The following is a 17,867-nucleotide window of genomic DNA, read 5'->3' as shown; positions in this document are numbered from 1 at the left end:
GGGTATTGACTAAGGTGCTAAATATTATTCAGTATGTCCAGAATACTGTGGCTCACGTGCCAACTAAAAGTACACTGAATCACCATGTAACATTTGTCTTCTGTAAATTATGATTGCTCCCCATGAAATTCAGAATGGGGAGCTGGAGCCTATACTAGAAAGCAACAGGCACAAAGAGGGACTCCAGTCCACTGCAGGGCACACACAGACATAGACACACTAGGGACAACTTTTTCCTGAAGCCAAATACCCTACTGTACCAGTATTTACCTATCAGTAGGTTGAAAGCCAGTTATCCTACCAGTATGTCTTTGGACTGTGGGAGGACATTGGGACACCCAGTGAAAACTCACATGAACACAGGGAGAATATACAAACTCCACCAGCCTGGGAATGGAGCCCAGGGAGGGCCCTAGAGCTGCAAGGCAGCAATACTAACCACTGTACCCCAGTGTCGCCCATGTACGGTATATTCATATGATTGTTCTACCATAGATAATTTTTTTCCACTCTAAAGTCTGAACATTTGCAGTCTTTTCCAGACCTGAAGAAATACCAAAGTAGCAAAACCAAAAGAAATTAAAATCTATGTGAACACCTAATCATTCTGTCTTTCGGTATGGGAGACATTAGGTAGGGTTACATAAATAACAGTCACTAATGATAAAAAGAGATTTGCTGTGTAGGCTGACTGGGTGCTCTGCCTAATCAGCACTAGAAAAGATGGCTCATCAGTCTGTGTAGGACTCCCTTCTCTGACGTTAGGAGTCCTCATTTGTTTTCAGAACTAAAAGTTTATACTTCAAGATTAATGCAACAGCCTGTGAGTAATGAGCACAGGCTAAGGATCTTGGAGCAGCAAGCTGAAAGTCAAAAGCTTCATTTAAGGAGATGTGTAGTACTGTATTTACTCTCCTCCTAACTCAAGCTTTTCATCCTGCTGGTAATAGGCAGGTGATGAAAAAAATCCCTCCTCTAAAAAAAACAACAACTGTAAGTTTTCATGTTCTCTCAAAAGAAAAATAAGCTACCTTTTAAAATAGTTTTGAGAAGGGAAAATACATTTGTCAGAAGGAAAAATGAGGGGTTCCAGTTCCAAAACAGACCTTCCAAATGCAATTCTAGTTTAACTGAATCAGTTTTAAATATCAAAATACTTTTTGACTGTAAATCAAAGATCATGGCCAGAGAATCCCAACTATGAAACTGCATAAAGTAAAAATCACTCCTATTTTAAGCACAAAAGCATTTGGAATTTTTTTGATGAACATATAAACACAGCACTTTTTTATAAAGCACAATAGGCTTATTCCCACCAGTTTTAAGAGAGAAATTTTAAATTTGCTCTTGTCATTGGCTTCTTTAACAGAACGTTGTAATGTTCATAACATTGACATAAAAGAATTTTGATCAAACATTAAAAAACGTTTTACAAAAAATCATCTTTCTCTCCCTTAACTTAGCACTTAGTAATAAACTGTTCAACAGTAATATATCCAGCCATTCTAGCAGGTAAGAAATGCTTGAGTCAAAACTAAAAAGTCACTTCTAATACAGTACACCTTTTATATGTGCTAACTAAAACAGCTTAAAAAGAAAACAGCAAATTAACTGCATCTTTCTATGGTTAAAAAGTGAATATTTAAGTTTCATTTGCTTTGTAGTCAGGCTTTCTTAAACCTCTTAAAGTAGCTAGCTAATCAGTAGCTAATCAGCTATGAATGGTCATACAGTGTTTTATAATAGAATTTTATCCAGAAAATCAATCCAAACCAACAAGAGATAAAAAGGTCAGCTAAACGTTATTTAAATGATTTGATATCCTTTAGGAACAAAAATTTATAATATGATGATTCTCAGATGACTCTGTAAGGGCGATGCTCTCTTAACTGCAGTCAAGGAAAAGCCTCAAAAACCAATAACAAAATACAATGAACTAAACATAACGTAATGCACAAATCCTGCAAGACCTGCAAGTATATGTGTGAGACAGCCACATTTGGATAGAGTTAGATTACAAATTATTTTTAAATAATAATTTTAATTAATAATTTATATCATGAAAAAAATCTTTATTTAAGCATTTACAGTGCATTTGAAGACCGAAAATTGTGAGGCTTTTTTTGTGTGGGGGTGTTGGGTATTATGCTTACAAAGCAGCAGAGTTTCTGTTATTCAGTTCTCAAGAGTAAAATGTCAGCTCCCATTGCAAAGATAGCAAATATCTTTCTGTGGACACCACTAATTTAAACTTCACCCGGGCTTAGAGGCTAATCAGCTGAAAAAAAAAGACCCTTGCTTTGCTCTTCTTTTTTGGGAGGAGTTCCGTGTCAAAGGCGAGCTTATTGGAAATCATCCAACATTTTCACCTTGCCCACTTACTGACAAAGGACGTCTCCCCCAGGTAACCCCGCCGCTTCAGCACCACCTCCAGAAACTTGGCCTCTTCGTCCACCACGTAGTACTCCTTCTCCAAAGAAATCCAAGCCCAGTTCAAACGGAAAAACTGATTCCTCAGCTTATTTCCCCCTGCAGGACAGACAAAAAAAAAACAATGGAATTTTTAAACAAATTACTATGTTTGAATTAACCACTTTGAAGGTACTATTGGACATTGGAAATCAGGAGCACAGCTACACTGCATATTTTCAAACTTCTGACACACTGTATACACTGTACAAAATACATGTACTGTATGTGTGCATGTACAGTATCTACAGTGAGAGGCACTGTCAATGCAGCAAACAAGCAGCATTCGTTTGCAATTTTAATTTTGTCAGTATTTATATATTCTGTTTAAAAGGTCTGTTTACAGGTCTAATAGTTGTATACAGTATCAAAGCACTAATTTCCAGATTCTCTAATCCCACTGTCTTTTGTTGAATTAAAACATGCAGCCTTGCAATTTCCCTCCTTAAACTCTGCAGATCACCTACCTAGAAGTAACGTTTGATATCCTGCCAGGTAAGCTGATTCTTACCTTAGCAATTATGGCAAATGAATGATCAGCTATTGTACTCAGCTGAGAGAAAGATATAAGAGAGGAACTGTAGAACTCCATTACAGCTAGCCTTAGCTGCCTGACTTCAAATTGAGTTAAAAGGCGAGACATTTTTTTAAAACTTATTTTCTACTTCTCCTTTGAAGTTTAAGAATCAGAGCACAACCCTGTGCATTCCTTCGGGGCTTCATTGCCAGCCAGGCCGATATACACAAAGAAAATTACTAATATAGCAGTAGCTACACCTCAAGGGGAAAAAATAAGTCTGCCCTCTCAAAAACCATGCATTTGTTGATTAGAAGAGTGTCTGACTTCATAGAAACTTGCAATAAATTTAAATATGTTATTAATTGAACAGAAATCCTCCCTAGCATTGATTTATAAAGCCAAGAGTAAGTACAGAGGAAATTGGTCGGGTTTGCTGTAGTTAAGCTTGATTTTAAAGGCTTGATTGGATCGATTTGGTAGTAACAAGACCTGTAACTGTTGCCAGCTACCCTCTAGCTGTCACATGCTGCAAATCCATCACGTTTACCCTGACCAGTCTGGCATGCTGATATTGTTTCATGAATGAACTTGGCGCTTGCATCAAGTGCTGCACCGCACTCAGAGATTTGTGGGAAGAGGGGTGGGGGATGGGTTGTGAGGCACACAGGGTTTCGGGCTAAAAGATGGCTAAAGGAAAATACCCAGGGTTTCCTTAATTAAAACATAATGGAACTAGATTGAAACTTCAAGGGAAAGTCAACAATGTAAGTTAAGGCACACAAGCTACATGAATTATTAACATTATTTAAAGGAAATGCTATATCTCTGTGCAGAACCTAAACATCTGTCTGTTTTCAACTATTTTATTGGCCTTCAGCCACATACATTCTACATAGACAACTAATTGTGTTTCAGAATATCTGTAAGTTTAAAATAAGAACGGAAATTAGAAAAATGTTTGGAAATGGAGGCTTTTTTAAGTTGAGCACTTTACATCAACACCTGTTTCCCATGTAGGATCTGTCTGTTTTATCATATACTACACTGTCACATACAGATTTACTAAACCAAAAGGTTTGAAGGAGTATCCTAATCTTGCAAGCTAAAAGTTTTCTGGTTTCAAACAGTAAACAGTGAAGGAACTGAAGTAAGAGATAACATTACTCCTGTCTTGGAGTCCTTGCACTGGCTTCCTGTCAGGTTTCATGTTGACTTCAAAATCCTCACCTACAAGGATTGGCACCTCAATACCTGTCTGATTTACTCCCTACCTCCTTTTGTTCAGGAAATCCTGGTCCCCCGTGTATCCCCCAAGCCCATCCGCACTCTATGGGTGACAGGGCTTTTTCCCTTTATGTCCCAAAGCTCTGGACGTTTTATCCCTGATGATATCTCATTCCCTGAGCTCTTTCAAATCTAGTCTCAAAACCTCTCTCTGTAAAGCCACTTTTAAAGGCGATATATAAAATAAAGTTGCCATTTATTGTATTGTTATCATTATTTTATTACTATTGCAGTATTCAAAACTGGCTTGGGCATTGGGAAAGTCAACCCAGTGGACGTCTTCATAATTAACAGCGAAACACAAACTCAAGCTACAACTACATGAAAGTGAAAAGAGGGTATTTCTTTACACAGAGGATTGTAGGAAGATAAAATAAGCCACCCAGCCATGTTGTTGAAGTTAATATCCTTACTGACATATTTCAAGGAAGAACTGGACAAGGTCCTGGGATCAACTACAGTATCTGTTTACAACCAAACAGACTAGGCTGAATAGCCTCTTCTTATTCGTAACCTTTCTTATCCCAGGGTGTTTCTTGAAAAGAGCAGGGGTGTTCCCCCCCATCCTGGCCAAATTTCTTATTGGCCTTTATCAATTATGACCTCCTAATAATCCCCATCTATGACTTCATCACTCTTCTCTCCTTCCCACTGATACCTGATGTGTGGTGAGTGTTCTGGTGCACTATGGCTGCTGTCAAATTGTCCAGGTGGGGGCTACACATTGGTGGTGGTGGAGGGGAGTCCCCATTATGTGTAAAGCGCTTTGAGTGGAGTGTCCAGAAAAGCGCTATATAATCGTAAGGAATTATGTGCTTGTCGGTGGTGAAGTTTTGATAGATTCAGGTCTGGTAGTTCTGGTAGCATTACCATTCTTTGTTTTGCCCTGTCAACTCCACCCCTTTGCTCATATTTCTGATCCTTCCCTCTCTTTTTGTGTTTTGTGTTGCTTTTCATTTTTCAGAGTTGAATTAACCTTGCTTATTCCTTTGCAGCTTCAAGGTGATGCAGCTCTGCACTCTTAACCTATTATTACAATACTAATCATGCAGTTAATTACTTGCTGGCACTGCAGTACTTCTATAAATAAGTTTGGAGACTCAGTCCACTGCAATAATTTCCTGCAATCAAAGTCAACATGAACTTAAATGACATGTAAATTAGTTTTAGAAACCAAGGAACAAATACCTGTGCACACCAGTAACAAATGTAAGTCCCAGAATAAAATTAAGCAGGACTTTTTTCAACCAAGGCAAACATGTCTGACCCATTGTAAGATGTCAATTAAGGTAAATCAGGAATCAAATAAGGACTTTTTCAAGGTTCTGTTGTTTTCCAAGAACAGGTCCTTAAAGCCACAGAATCTCCAAGTGGAGTTCAGTTTAATCTGTTTTTTTAATAACCCACACTCAAGAAGCCAACTAGAACAGGAGGATTTTTTCAGGCTGTTCCACTTCATTCATCTGAACAAACGCACAGACTTTTAATTTGCTCTCTGTTTAGCTCCCTTGATAAGGCACTGGAGAAAAGCTGGCTGAGCATCGCAAGTAAACACAACGTGTGTGATCCTTGGAATGTGACAGCTACTGTTCAGAAAGTATGACAAATTGAAGGCATTATCCTATTAATGTATCCTTCAAGCTGCTTTGCAGTGCTGTAATCTTTTTCAACTGCAGTGAAAAAATACACAAACAAGCAAAAAGGTTGTGCTGTTCACTGGGCATTCAAATATTTGCATTTATTACACTATTACAAAACAATTTTAATTATTATCTTACAATATACTGTAGTAACACTGGTATGTGATGAGATATAGTTTTTGTTTTTTCTGCTTTCATCACACTCCTGAAAGAGCTCATTAATACATGTGCATTATTATTATTGGTCTTACCATTTATGTTTTGCATTATTTGTTGTGACTTTCTTGGCATATTTTACGTTGTGGACTCACAACTGCCTTCTATTGTGTTTTGCCTTTTGTATGGCCAACCATTTCGAAAAGGTTATACCCCGACTGACCTCTGTATACTGTAGATTGAAATTATATCCCACATCAGGGGGAACTGGAGGTTCGGTTTAGAGTATTTAAACTTACTGTAGCACTTGTGAGGAGACTAGTTAGTGTGGTGAAGGCCTACTTGTGTGAGGGAAATAACTATGTCAGCTGTTTTATAGCAAGAGTTTTCTGTGTTCAAAGCCTGTATTAGTGCCTCTATTAGTGGTGAGTCTGCTGGGAGATACTGTAAATTTTTGTTCTTGCTATTTTTTTTATTCTTATCCGTAAATGATTTGTCTTGCTGTAATTAAACAACTATTATTAATTACATTTTATTAATAATATATAATAATATACATTATTAGCACTTTATTTTTGGGAATCTGTTTCCTTTTATAAACTCCTGTGACACCCTTCATGTAAAGACAGAGCATCGTTTATTATAATGCAGCAGTTTGCTATTACAGTGATGACCTGAAATCCATTTGGGCTGAATTAAACATAAAGTAACATGTGCTATGTCAAGAGATGTGTATAAAACACTCTGGTATCATTACAAATCCACACTATGTTCCTGAAAAATAATGTTGGTTTTATTGTGCCCAATATTTTAATATTTTACATGTGTACCATTTTTGTGTGATGCGGCAAATCACACTGCATCCATCATACTGTGCACAACTAATTACAAGTCCTCTTTAGGTTGTTTTGTGTGACATTCAATGCCATCTTAGAAAAGAAATTCCCTTTTAATCCTGATATACAAACCATCTTCTCTGGATGAAAAGGAAAGTATATCTATTCTTAATTCAGATTATGTAATATAAATCCCACATTCCCACAGTTTTATTTCATCCAACTACTGTATTTCTCACCCTATTTCTGATTGACCAAAGTTATTGACCAAGATTATGTAAAGCAGTACTGAAATAAAGGAGACCTATGTCTTCTCACTTTAGGTTACACTTACAGTACAGTTTTTCAATACCATTTATAGAAACGATTTGGGGTTGATATTATTTCACTATGAACATAAGAAACCAAAGAGTTATAATTATTTACATTGCTGTTAAACAGATCAGTAAGCTGAAAAAGCACACTCCCTCTTCTACTTGGGTTCTTTTTAAACAAGACTCCAACATGGAAATTTCAAGGAGAAAAATATTATAAACAAAAAAAACCTTGTTAAAACAAAACCTTATATTACTCACAATTACAGAAAAATCAGACTACAAAACAAATACAAAAGAAATCCTAAACATTACCGTTTTTCTTTGTAGTTTTTTTAAACATAAAAATACATTTCAGACTAAGCATTAAGCATCACATTAAATACTATTTTACTTTTGAATTAAAACTTGCATATCTATTTACAGTAGCTTCACACTCGTTATTTCAGTGAATGAATGTAAAGATAATTTAACATTGACTGAAAAAGCAAATCTTTCCTTTAGTTTCAACTTCAGCTTTATGAGCTTCGAGAGCATTTCTGAATGATAATATTCAGTATTCTGCTAATATTTTGAGGTTTTATGCAACATAGGCTGAACTGTCACTGGCATCCTTTTGTGTATATTTACAGTACAATTATTTTGCTTCCAGAAAAAAAAAATCATGCAACACTACCTATAATTTCTTCTGCCCATATCCAGGTGCACTTATCTGGTCCATTCCGAGTTAGTGGTTTGGAAGATAAATATTCTGGCTCTTTGGTTATGCATTGAAACCACATATGATGACTCCACTAGTCCATTCAATTTCTCATAAGGAGGTGAGGTATAATCTGTCAATGTACTTTGCTTAATTTATAATCACATTTCAGAAGCACAAGTGGCGGAGCTCTGCTGTACATCCTTGCAAAACTTCAAGAAAATGTCTTTCAAACAGCTTGTAAGTTGCATAATATTAAAAGACTTTGTGGAAAACAGAATGATTCATACATGGCTGTTGCTTGACCTTTAACTCTGAAACAACTGCATGTCACCCTGAAAATGCTTACATTTAAGTATTCCTTTCTGAAGGTTGGAGAACAGTTTTATAGATTTACTAACAAATGCACACTTGCTGCAATATCACAGTAATCAGAAATTCTTTGTAACAGTGATGGTGTTCAAAGGATCCCACCCACTTTGACAGGCTGAAAAAGCCTTGAACAGAGAAGACTCCAAGGGGACCTGATAAAAGTATTACTTCAAGGGAACTGACAAAGTCAAGCCAGCGGACACCTTCACAATCATCACTCATAATACGAACCAGAGGACATTAGTTAAAAAACCTGTGGATGTGTTTTAAAACTTAAAAGACAAGATACTTCTTTACCAAAATGACCTCCCTTTGTTTGTAACTATTCTTATGTTTAAGAGATATTTTAATACCTTTTTATATGTTTTGTAGGATTTTAAAGAAAAAGAATTTCAAATGACATGACATGAAGCTTTTATGTTTTTAAATCACTTTAAGAGCAAAGATTTTTACAGGGATGGTGTTTCAGATTGAAGAAAAGGCTTTTAAAGAGAAAGGGCATTAAATAGTGTCAGGTCCCTTGTCTTCTAATAGCTTGCTTTTAATATCAGACAATGCTGACCAAGGGATTCAACCCTTCCTTTCTATCTGGATATACAAAGAGTATATCTGGAAGCAGTTTGACCTCAGTGGAACTGTTTTTTTTTGCTCAGACTTTTCATTCTTTTCCTTACAAATTGACACAACTAATGCGGTAAGCTCAAGGCTCCTATAGACCCTACAATCTTCTAAGGTAGAATAATATATTGCCCATTAAATATGGCACATTAATGCATTGTGATTTCTGCAAAACTGTCAGGATGGAGAAAAACAGATTAAGTATGCAGTGATAAAACATATTGAGTGCCTTGGCATTGAAGAGTAATTGCTCAAGATGCTTAAAAAACAGTGGTGCTTCATTATTTCGCACAGAATGTCATTACATTTGACGCTTTTTCTCATTAAAAAAATCAAATCACCATTTTTATTACACCAGGTGGGTAGCAGCGTCAGCATGCGTAGGCTGCAAAGAAACAAGTAAAAGGTTTATTCCATGCTGAAAAAAAAAGAGAGAAAACACAACGTTTTGGCTGTGGAACCTTCTTCAGCATTTTTATTACGTACTCATCCATTCTGGAACAGGTAATAGGTTCTTGGTGCTGACCCATGTACTCACACAGGGAGAATGAGGAAATGCAAGCAGGTTCCCCCAACGTGCCCACCCTTTGAGCCATTAATTCATTAATTCATTAATCGATCGATTTCTTGATTCAATTCATTAAAATTTAATTCATTAAAAGATCGCATATTCCTATTGATGGTGACCAACTTTCTCCGCCACCCACCATTTAAGTACCGCACTCATCAGGTTAATGAGCGGCAGGCCTATTACACTACAGATCAGATATAAACTGAGAAATTGCTTCCCTAATTGCAACAAATCAGAATGGGAGAAAACAAGAAATAATCTACTGTAAGAACAGCATTGCCATGCCATCCAAACACAATCCTGCAAATATTAGATGGTTTCTCAAATGAATGAAGATTTAAACCCAAATCTAGAAAATAAAGTTGAAATGGTTGTATGTTTCTGCTCACTAACAAGAAGCCTGCCCTTCAACTGGTACATCACTACAGTCTGGATAAGGTAATTCTTCTTAAGCTTACAGAGACTTCACATTGGACAGCAGAGATAGCATTAAATCTTGGGTGTTAAATAAAGGCTTTTTGACAATCAAGCAAGGGTAAGCAGAGCCAGTGAAATCTTGCCAAGTACTTAGTATCAATGTAAAAAAAGACAACTGGCTTCTCTCAACTTGCCTTAATTTATTTACTTAGTATAAACCTATGTTTCTGGGTTTACAGACATGTCCAGCACTTTAGCTGAGTCAGCTAAAATCTTGTCTTGCTTCAGTTGTCAGCTCTCTGGCTGACCATCTGATTTCTTTATTTTAAAGAAGTAAAGGAGTACCGATGGATAACTGGTGCTAAGTGACCTCTGCACAGAAAATGGATTTTCTTTTAATTAAGATAAGGAAAGGGCTGGGGGAGCCCACTTCAAACGGACACGAAAAACTGGGAGGTTAATTTTTAACAAAAACAGAAGTGATCATCCAGTTCTTGTTTGTATTACAGAAAAGTGTTTTTTTATTTACTGCTGATAAATCTGCGCCAAACAGTTAATTCCACAAGATAGGAACTTAACCAGGATGTGCCACAGGCTCCTGCTTAATTTAAAAAAAATGAAAACAGATTAAGTCAGATTAAGTCATACTTCAATACACAGTAATTATCAGAGTAGCAATTAATTGGTCCAAGAATTTCATCTAACCATGCTATGAGTATCTTGATGATTCAGCACTTAAATGATTCAGAAAACATCCCCCAAAGCTCCAACACTCAGTGCACAGCAAAACGTTTAGTTTCATAATGCAATGTAGTATCTTATACTTTATTTTATACTTATACATAGAGGGTCAATCTAAAAAAATCTGCTCATTAAAAAAAAAGTCTGGATTAAAGATAATCCTTTGATACTGTCAGAAACTCACTTCAATTTTTCTTTTGTTTTGCCTGTGGTAGGTACACACAAAACACGCACAGAGTGCCTGACATGTCACACTACCAAAACCATTAACATTATAAAAGTTTACATTCCACTAAGGCAAAGAGAGAATTTTTATAGATGTTTTAAAAAAATTGGGAAGCAAAGTGGGGGCAAAGATCAAATTAGATCAAAAACACGTATTTTCAATGAATGCCCAAGTACCCTTCCTCTATCCAGCTGTTATTACATATTGTTAGTTTTTACTGAATAAACCTCTCTTTTTGGAAAAAAAGAACTATGCTGTGATGACTTACCAGTTCATTACTGTTCTGGCACTACTGCAAATGAAATTTATGAGATCACCACATGGTTCCTACACTGCTGTTGAAGTGTTACATCTTGTTTTGTTTCAGAAATCCACCTTTTTATAGTAAGATTTTTTGTTGTAATTTTAAAACTATAATGACCTACTGTATGGCTCTAGCATTTTTTTAATATAAAAAGGCATTCATTTAGATGCTTATCAATATGTTTTTTAATTTGAATGGAACACACTGCTGCCAGCACAAGAATGTTGGTTTAAGTTCAATCATTTTTTAATTACCATACAGTAATCAGTTGTGGAACATAAACACCATAAAAATCTAATGACTCCAACCAAAGGTTTCTCAGATAATTACTATTGCCTTTGATTTTTTTTTTACTGTTGCTTTATTTTCATGAAAAAGCTGGAAAGTAGGTTTAGGTTTTGATGTGAAAGCTTTGAAGATTTCAAAACATGTTATAAGAGTGAGCTGAATTCATGGTTTCACATGTAACACTGCTGAGAATACTTAATGTCTACTGTATGCTTCACTTTATTACTAAATCTGATACTTTCAAACGGCCTTTACAATGGCTGGACACGACTATTGATTAATGAAGCTTTAAAAGCACAGATCCCATTTCTGAGGCTCTTATGTGGCTCTGACCAAAATCATAGTGATGACTGGGAAAAATAATCCTAAAATCACTGGATTAATGTTTGTATTCAGTGACTTTGAAGCTGTCCAGTTTTACTCCAGTGTTCCAAACAACACCAAACGTTTCACTTTTAACCCATTTGTTCACTGTGAGGCTTTTAGAGTGAAAGGGGGGGAACAATGACACTGCACATAATGTACTGTTTCTGATGACAAGTACAGTACATGTAGTAAGTCCACAGATCTCTCTCAGTGACATAAAGGCAAGTGATTTGACCTGTTGAATGGTGTGAAAAAAATGTGACAAATGTATGTGGCACACCTACTGTATATGCATAAAAACAGGATAATACTGCTGTAAATTTGAAACTTTCAGCCTTTGGTAGTAATATATGCAGTAGGTATACAAGAATAGTTGTTCTACTGGTTATGTTTATTAATTCTCAAGGACATGTGAAATACAAAAGAAAGCACATTGCTATACAATGTTAGACCCTCTACACATGTAGTTGCATATATAGGTATGAAATAAAATTTCAGGATAGATATTTTAAAACCATTCTTTTAAATTACCTGCAGTTGTACATTCACTTATATTGGCCTAACATTATTCCAGCAGCCTTTACTGTTAATGGCACCACTCTGTGAAACTGCGCAGTTCAGTGACAGCCTCTTGCACTTCTGCTGTGTAACACTATGACTGGCCTTATTTGGTTACTTGAGAGATACGCTTGAAAGCACTGGTGCTCCTACTTCACTGTTCTGACAAGTCTGGAGAGTAGAAATATGTCCCGACAAAGCACCTGACATCTGACCACTACAAAAGAACATATTCATTATATTTCAGAAAAAAAAAGAAATAATATACAGTATATATGTATTGCATTAGGTACGGATTTATTCCAAGGAGAGCAGCACAAGCACCATTAACAAAACTGGCTTGAACATCAAAAGCTAAATTCAAAAAGCAAGGATTCTTCAGCTCCCTAAAACAAACAGTGAATAAGGACCCATTTCTCATGGAGCTAAAAACAGAAAATGCTGAAGAACATGCTCGGAAATAAACATCTCTTTTTCTTCTTTTACTGTGTGCATGACCTTGATGGGGCTGATACCACCTATAAAAATATTTATGTCGCTATTCTGCATTTTGCTTCAGAACAAGGAAAGGTATATCATATGCCAATAGCACAAAAGCAAAGATGCCCATACTGTATATTGTAGCTTTTTATATTATACAGAACTCTTTACCAAAAGAGTAACCCACAAAAATGGAGTGAACAAAATAGCTTTAAAAGTTTATCCAGTGAAATTTCATCTTCTGGTAGCATTATAACACAACACTAAAAGTATTACTACTCCTATTGTAATATACAGTGATTACAATATTATATCATATACAACTAATGCCCCTACTGCTGTGAGCAAAGAAAAATGATCCAGTTAGGAGTTAGGGTAATATAACCTATAGTATATAATATCATAAATTCAATCAGTAATAAAGACTGTGTTCTTTCATAAAAAGTTTTTCGATTATCATATGATCCTTATTTTACAGTATAATAACTTAAATAAAAATAAACGAAAGTTTCAAAATTAGATACTCCTTTAAAAACTCAGAAATATTAAGGTTTATTTTGTAAGACTCTGAAGCAGATCTCTTATAAAAAATCAAGAGCTAAATCTTAGTGAAAAGCCTAGCTGTCAGAGATTAAGAGCTAAAGAAATTCTGCGCAGCCCTGACCTCTGTCCACTCACCCTTCTATAGCACAGGAACAGGGCATAAATCTCATTCAAATGTCAGCTCTTTCCTGCTCATTGGAAATATTTTGTGCTCAACCAAGCTGCCCTGAAGGAGAATGGGCACTTTTGGAGTAATCTAAAGAAGTAAAATCAACCTGAAGAGTGAAGGTGACTCATAACACACCACCCATGGATCAAATTGTTTCCAGTTTTGAAACCATTTTTTTTTATATTTGAACACAAACATAATAAGAAATTTAAAGAACACATAATGTAGTATTAAACATTTGACCCTTTCTTACACTACTGATGTTTCAGTGTACAGTAGATGCATATGCTATTTATTTATATACACTGCTTATTTTTAAAAAGAAATTTAATTCCTAAAGATGATATTAGCATCACAGGGAATTTGAATAATTGTTGCATATCACCTAATTCTGTGGGATTGTTGTTAAAAAAAACACAACCTATATTCATATTCTGTTTCATTATGCTAAACACCAGTATCAGTAAGAAAATCTTCACCAAATTAACAGTTCATCCTTTTATGCACACCCACAATATGTTTTATGATCTGTTTAAAATCTAATAGTAAATGAATGTAAACATGAACATTTCTGTTTCTTAAATACAAAAGCCACTTCTCCATTGATTCCAATAAAGCCCACGAGGTTGTTGTGGAAACCGTTTCAAGACATCCTTTTATTGGTCACAAAAGCTGCAGCCCTGAACTTCTGAGGAGAGGGCGGTCGGAATTCCCAAGCTTCCTATTGAAAACCTGCTTCTTTTATGGTCGTGAGGGAAAAAAAAAAGTACAGTGTTCTAACTAAAGGTCAAGCTTGCTGTAATTCTGCCCCATGCCCTGCTTCCCAGTATCAAAAATGTGAATGACGCCAATTTGCCTGCAAGTGTTCAAACTCGGTGGCCTTTGAAAACAAAAGCAAGGAAAAGCAAGGTATCACAGGGACTTGGTGCTTCATGACACTGTTCACTTGAAAATATCAGCACCACCGTAAAAAAACAAACAAAAAAAAAAACGTGCTAAATTCTAATGGCATTGTCCTTGCTTAATTGAAAAGGAAACATTTCCATAGTTTAATTGGGGGGATAAAAACTATTCTTAGAACCAGTTGCAATGAATTTCAATTTAATTTCGAAAAGTTTTTAATGAGAAATTCACAGTCAGTAACTAAACCTATGCAATGCAAAATTTATAATTTATAGTATATAATAAATAGTAAATCTCACAAAACTGCACACGTAAATCTGACAATTGCTACAGTACAAGCTGGTGAATACTGGGTTAAGAAAAACTCTTCTAAATCCTCAAGGTCATGTCTTCTTCAGAAACTTTGGCTAGATGATTAAATTTGAAGATTATAGTTTAGCCTTGAATGGGCACAAGCTCTTCAACAATGTTTTCTTTCTTTCCTAATTGTAATTTTAACACAGTTAGATCATTGTGGGGTGGTGTAACAAAGTGGGTATGCCTTTGGACTCATGACTGACAATGTGAGTGTACCTCACCTTGAATGAAGTACTCTACCCTGTCTGCTCTAGTCCAACCAGTTGTATAAAGGATGTTTGCTGGGGGGTGATTCCTGAGATAGTCAGGCACCGCATCCAAATGAGTGCTCTGTAGTCCACTTAGCGCTACAGAAACAAGGATGAACTTTGTCCCAATGACCCACAGTGACTCTAGTCTTATTTCTTTACCTTTTTTTTCTTAAATGCATCTAAACTTGTGTCCCCAAACCTCATTCTATACAAAAATACTTCCAATATCAGGAATAACCCTGGATAGGAAAAGGGCAAAATTGATTCTGTAAAACAAATGTTTTTGCTATAAACATTCAGTTCTACAAATATTCCCATAGGCACACTACTGTTTTTTATTCAGTTTCATTCTATTCCCATTAAGCTAACCAATATTTTTACTCTTTGAAGTAAGATATAATATTACTACACACAGATGTGAGAGGGGTGCTCCAGAGATAATTATGATTTTTGTTATTTCTAAATTTCCCATTGCTTTTATCATCTGCATGTTGCTTGAAACCCTAAGGAAAATCCATACTAACCTACTTGACTGTAGTTTTTTAATTAAATTTTAATTTTTTATACATGCAGTTAAAAAAGTAATCTATTAATTTCTAATTCAGGCAAATTGTAGTCTGGTACAGTACAGTATATCTATGTGCTGAATAGATTCACACATTTTGACTTGCACAAAACACAGAAACACAAGGGTTAATGTCACAATAAGAAGTACAGTACTACAGTATGTGAAGTCATAATATGGATTTGGTTTGTTTAGGTCATTATCCCAATATTATGAAATGCCAAGGGAAAAATGTTAAGCCCAATCCACTGGAAACTTTTACGTCTGTGCTATGAATGTCCATGAAAATACATATAGAAAATATGAATAATGTACATTTTAAGTGGTATCCAACCAAAGCAACCTCACCACCTGCTGAAAATACTTTCTCATTTTTACTTATTTTTATATTTCTTAGTTTAATATTATTTCTTAAGTTTTGCTATATGGAAAAATATTTTGCAAAAAAAACAATCCACATTTAAAAAACTAGCAACTACAGAATCATTCTGTCTTAACATGCACATAAAGGTCATCCCAGATTAAATATTGAAAGCCTTGGGAATAGGGCAAGTCAATTATGCATGGCCATTACAGAAACTGCAGGAAACAACTGTCAAAGTCAAATGAACAAATCCTGACTTCACAAACATACAGTCCAACCCCTTCCACATCAAAATTAAATACTGCATACTGTCAACTGTATGTGCAAAGAAACTTCTAATATTGTACTTTTATAGAACAAGAGGACATATGGGAATATCTATAACATTTCTTCATTAATGCATCACATATTTCCACCTTTATATAAATGTTTTGTATGTACTGTATCTAGTTTTTATCATTGAAGTCTAAGGTTTCAATGTGAGTCATTGAATCTCCTTTACAATGCCTCCAATAATTATTTGAACACCTAGTGTAGAAACAGCTGCAATATACACGGCTCTATGAAAACACTTTGGGAAATTATTTATGAATTTAATCTGCCTCACTAAAATCCTTTTGGAGGCTGGCTGCATTCAGCATGCCAACAAGCCAGAAAACAAGATTTATGTCACAGCGTTTGTCCTTCCAAAAACTGCAATTGTAGGTTCTGGAGGAGGTGAGGCTCACTGCATGAGAATCATTAAGAGACACTGGATCTGCTTTGTTTCTCTAAAAGCTGAATAAACTGGAAAAAAAACACTAGGAAGTGAAGACGAGCTAGACTTTGTAAATCTGAGGTTACACAGTAAACCTAGAAGAAGGGAACATCACAATGAGGGGGTAAAGCATGCTTTTTCTTGACCTCTGAATAAACAGCCTTTGCTCACTTGTCAAAACGCACAATGGCTGGCTGTTTGCTGAATGCCTTAGTGAAGCACAACAAAACACTGATCTGCGGGTGATTCATGAGCTCCATGCTAATAGGTTGGGGTGTTTGTTGGTCTTTTGAGCCAGCCCCACTTGCTTCATTTACCACCCATGTTTAAGCTGAATTAATAGAGTCCAGTGTTACTTTTGTTCCGGTAACCATTGTGTGATGTGGTACCAATGGAGGAATGACCTATCTCTCCAAGAGGCAAATACTACAACCCAGTGATACATTAAAACAACATAAATTAAGTCTCTCTGTGCCTTGAAGAACAGAGCAAAGAAAACAAGATTTTTGTATGGACTTCAACTTTGTGACTCACCAACTGTCACTTTTAACTTGTACATCAAAGAGCCCAGAGCCAGAATTGTGAACAGAGCAAATATTACGTAATTTTCAAATTTGCCTTGTATAGAAAGTGCACATGGTTACGAATGACGTTCTAAATCCCTTTATTTTCTCACAGCATTTGCTGAATGGAAAGGAAAGACTTTGACATGTTCAGATAACATTTAAGACTTTGATATGGAAAGGCAAAGATAACATAAGAAGAAAATATCTATAAAGGATTGAAATAAGCAGTTTAAAGTGCACTTTAGGACATCATTTTTTTATTTTCAAATATGTATTGTACTATGTTGTTGCTGGCTAAGCTCTTCTTTATAATGCAGAGAATGTCCTGCAGATGTATGCCTCTTTTTTTACATTTCTTCACAATATGGTAATATAAAACATTAGACAGGTGCATGAATATTGAATGATTGTACTTTTTAACTGATTAACCTACAACAAAAGTTAACTTTAAGTAGGACAAAACAAAACCAACCTGGGTGTTGAGTGCCCAGTGCTTAATATTTTTTCAATATTATTTCAATGAAAAACAAAC

At 35.6% G+C, this 17,867-nt stretch overlaps 1 protein-coding gene across 1 annotated transcript in view; it reads right to left on the bottom strand.

Annotated features, from left to right (window-relative positions):
* LOC102691469 (FRAS1 related extracellular matrix 2) overlaps positions 1-17,867 on the bottom strand; it is a 99,897-nt gene that overhangs the window by 54,749 nt on the left and 27,281 nt on the right. Inside the window, exon 3 of the mRNA XM_006628223.3 lies at positions 2,383-2,529. Coding sequence (XP_006628286.2) covers positions 2,383-2,529 — 147 coding nt within the window. The remainder of the gene's footprint in view (positions 1-2,382; positions 2,530-17,867) is intronic.

The sequence above is a fragment of the Lepisosteus oculatus genome, chromosome 5 (genome assembly GCF_040954835.1).
Source record: "Lepisosteus oculatus isolate fLepOcu1 chromosome 5, fLepOcu1.hap2, whole genome shotgun sequence".
NCBI lineage: Eukaryota > Metazoa > Chordata > Actinopteri > Semionotiformes > Lepisosteidae > Lepisosteus > Lepisosteus oculatus.
The sequence above is the reverse complement of the archived record's forward strand: the minus strand, read 5'-3'. Positions and strand labels throughout refer to the sequence as shown.